Source organism: Octopus bimaculoides, chromosome 28, assembly GCF_001194135.2.
Source record: "Octopus bimaculoides isolate UCB-OBI-ISO-001 chromosome 28, ASM119413v2, whole genome shotgun sequence".
Classification (NCBI taxonomy): domain Eukaryota; kingdom Metazoa; phylum Mollusca; class Cephalopoda; order Octopoda; family Octopodidae; genus Octopus; species Octopus bimaculoides.
Window position 1 is genome coordinate 13,767,261 of NC_069008.1, and position 3,781 is coordinate 13,771,041.

General features: G+C 38.2%; 1 protein-coding gene across 1 annotated transcript in view; it reads left to right on the plus strand.

Moving 5' to 3' along the window:
* Nucleotides 1–521: 521 nt before the first annotated feature.
* LOC106876014 (uncharacterized) overlaps nucleotides 522–3,781 on the plus strand; it is a 12,120-nt gene continuing 8,860 nt past the window's right edge. Inside the window, exon 1 of the mRNA XM_014924382.2 lies at nucleotides 522–960. Coding sequence (XP_014779868.1) covers nucleotides 630–960 — 331 coding nt within the window. The 5' untranslated portion in view covers nucleotides 522–629. The remainder of the gene's footprint in view (nucleotides 961–3,781) is intronic.

The window sequence follows — 3,781 nt, forward strand, 5'->3', positions numbered from 1 at the left end:
TCTCACACACACACACACACACACACAGATAGATAGATAGATAGATAGATAGATAGATAGATAGATAGATAGATAGATAGATAGATAGATAGATGCATGTACTTCCACACACTTCCCGTCTACCAAATTCCCTCTCAAGGCATTAATGAACATGAATGAAGGCCCTAGATTTCTACCCAACTGGCTAATGAGCCCAATTTGATCGACTGAATTACTAATTAACCTATAGCTGGGACCTTCACCTCTCTCCGGGTCAGATAAAACCTTGGGACAACACTAGTTAAGAGACGATTCTAAACTCTTTAAAACCCTGGAAATTTCCAATTACTGAATGCAATTTAAAATCCTTCTCAAGTCCTGAGTTTTATTACATGATTGTTTTTAAATTCTAAATTATATTTTCTTCCTCTTTCGTTTTCTCTTCCAAACATCCTTCCTCTCACCCACAAACACTTTCCATCTTCTCATTGTGTCTCTCTCTTCTTTTTCAGGATATTTTTCTGTTACTCTTTGCCACCCTTTCTGCCTTTCTCTTACCCTCTCCCCATATCTCTCACCATCCCATTCTTTCTTTCTTTCAGGCCATTTCGTTCCCCTTCTGTCTCCCTCTAATAATCTCAGAGCCAAGAATGTCCCTGTTTCCCTTTACCCGTCCAGCTGCAATGGAAGTCCTGCTCTTAACTCTTACAACAATCCTGGCTGTTACCTCTGATCAAGAACTTAAAGACGATTTCTACAACAGTTTGGGACCTGGTTATTCGTATGGTTATCTTCTGACACCTCCAACACAACAATTCTCTACCGTATCAAGTGTACTGGAATGTGCCAGCATCGCTCTGAACAGCCAATCAGAATTCTTTACTTACCACAAAGTCAGCCATGTTTGTAAGAATTACTCACCGAAAAATATAATGACAGTCGTCAGCACGAATGACGTCAACGAGATTTCCTTCTATAGATGTAAGTGAATCTTCTTTATTATTATTACTGTTGACTTATTTTTACAATCTTTCTTAAGATAAAAGTACCAGTTATTTTTCTATCTATCTGTTCAGATCTTTAGCGATATCTCCCAATGCATTTACAGATTAGAAATTTCGCAGAGCAGTTGCTATTTTATAAATTTCCAAATATTTCCCCCTCTAGCTATGTGGTAAACTACCAAAGGATTTTTATAGACTATCCAGGCTATTGATAAATTCTTGTGTTGATTGTGACAATCATGCATGGACAGTTGCATGTATAGGTAACTATTCAAATTACGCACTTACTGTGTAAGTGATGTTTGCCCAGGTCACCTGGTGCTTGAATCGATTTCTCGCATTGCGATATCGTGCATTTAATAAAGAGACTACACTTTATATGACAAAATGTAGTAGTAGTAGTAGTAGTAGTAGTAGTAGTAGTAGTAGTAGTAGTAGTAGTAGTATAGCCGCTATACTATGAAGTCAAGGAAGTTTGGTGCTTCGTAAGTTGTAAAAGCTTTCGTAATCTTTTCGGCCTTCTAAGGCCTCATTTTCTGATTTTTATTGTTAGCAATGTATCTCTGAGATTGTCTGGCCTACGCAGATAGTATTTTTGCGTAGAAACACCCGCTGTTTAGCAGGGCATGCTCTTCGATAATTTTTGAATTTTAACTGCTTTCGGCTAAAGGAAATATTTTGCAATTTTCTGTAATTATTTAAAAAATGGCTGATAAAGAAGCCATCATAATGCTCGACAAAGGATCGCACTTCTTGTCGAGAAAATTGAAAACAGGAAAGAATTGAGAATATGAACATCGAATGGACTAAACTTAATGACATCACCGAGGGGAATAATAAACAAAGTCAAATCTTTCAGTGTCGACAACGAGAACAAAAAGAGCAACAAAAGTCCCACATCACCCGAGGAAAGAAATTTGGAACTAGTGAGGTGAGATTTTGGACTGAAGAATTTTGATGGAATTCCGCAACCACTTTGAGGAATGACAGCTTTTTCTTAATTCCCAGCTATCGCAGTCAGCGCCTTGCCAAGATTAGAGTGCTGACTGTACCGCCAGAAATATCTATTATCTGGTTAGTGGCGATCGTCTTGGCAAGTTTAGAAGACATTGAAGGCCAGGAAATTACCTAAGCAAAACTGGTTAGGTATAGGTATGAAACTGACCTTGCAATGCAAGCAGAACCATATCGACCAGCTGCCCGATCTAATCCATCTCCCGAATGGTACTCACCTGTCAGTATTCGTTGAGGGGTAGAACGCCAATATGCCACCTATGTGGATCTGTAAATCACTTCAAGGCTTTCTGCCCTGAAACAAGGAAAGATAAACACTACAAGTGCAAAATCATAAATAAGTGCTCAAGACTCCTACACCTACTCACAGCCCCCCTGGTCACAACCCCCCTGGTCACAACCCCCCTGGTCACAACCACTCCCAAACCAAGACGAAGAAAGAATCTACCCCCGGTTGCTACGGAAAAGCAAATTTCTTCTGAATGCTCTTCCTCCCAAATCAAAATTAACTGCAATAACATGGAGAAAGAAAAAAACTGATCGATCAATGGATCACAGTGAAAAAGAGGGTATTCAAAAGAGGATGAGAGTACATAGCACTACTCCAAGAAATCAACAAAAATTTATTCTGAAACCACAACTGCAACACAATTCACAACCACTCCAACAAAAACAACTTGAAAAACAGAAACATCATCAACAACAGCATGAAATCAAAGAAACACAGAAACAACCAACTACATAACTCCAAAAATATTCATCAGTCTGGAGAGGAGATGCATTCATCATTTTCACTGTTGTGAACAAGTGTAACAGCGAAATGATGGATTTTGTAAGTCGAAAAAAAAATAGACAGAGGAAAAGGAATTTGAGGATTCCATCCTTAAAACCCTGAAGGACAGAAGTCTAATTAAAACGTCACCAGACGTTTATAAAGCTACTGAAAGAAAATTCCCTGATCGGGTGGGGATTTAAAAAAACTTTATTATTAAAATGCTGTTGGAAGGGCCTTTAAAAAAATTTTTCGCCTGTAGAGAGCCTCGGAACTCTGGGCTTCTCTTCATTTTTTCTGCGATATTCATGGCTGAGAATGGGGTGCGTGAATGTGCGTGGCTTGGGATCAGCTTTTGAATGTGACCGCCATTGGTGAAACAAGGAACTCTGGAAACACGCTGTAGCATCCATATTCGAGGACTTGGAGGGTTCTCCTCTTGTGGTCTATCAGGAGCGGGTGGCGGTGTTGCAGTGCTACTCTGGAAATCCTTAGATCTCCAAGTACGGGTTATTTCCTGGACCCAGATGTTTGGCAGGTGGTCCTCGACGTGAATGGCATCAAAGGTGGCGCCTTTAGACTGTCGGATTAGTGAACTATGTATATTTACCGTCTTCTAATGTATACCGTGTATACATTTTATTTTATCATTTCATTATATGTAACCCCCCACATTTTATGCCTGTTTTTGTATTATCCCCCTCATCCTTTGCCGTTGTGGCAAATAAAAGAAATCGTTATTACTATTAATATTATTATTGTTATTGTTGTTGTTGTTGTTGTTGTTGTTAATGTTTTTTTGTTTTTATTGAGTGAGTAGCGCGTGTCATCAATGTGACACTGGGATAAAATATACGAATTCCAGTATACTCATCATGACCACCCGTCATTATTATTATTATTATTATTATTATTATTATTATTATTATTATTATTATTATTATTATTATTATCATCATCATTATTATTATCATTTTATGTTTGACTTTTGTTTTGCATTTGTACAAGTTGG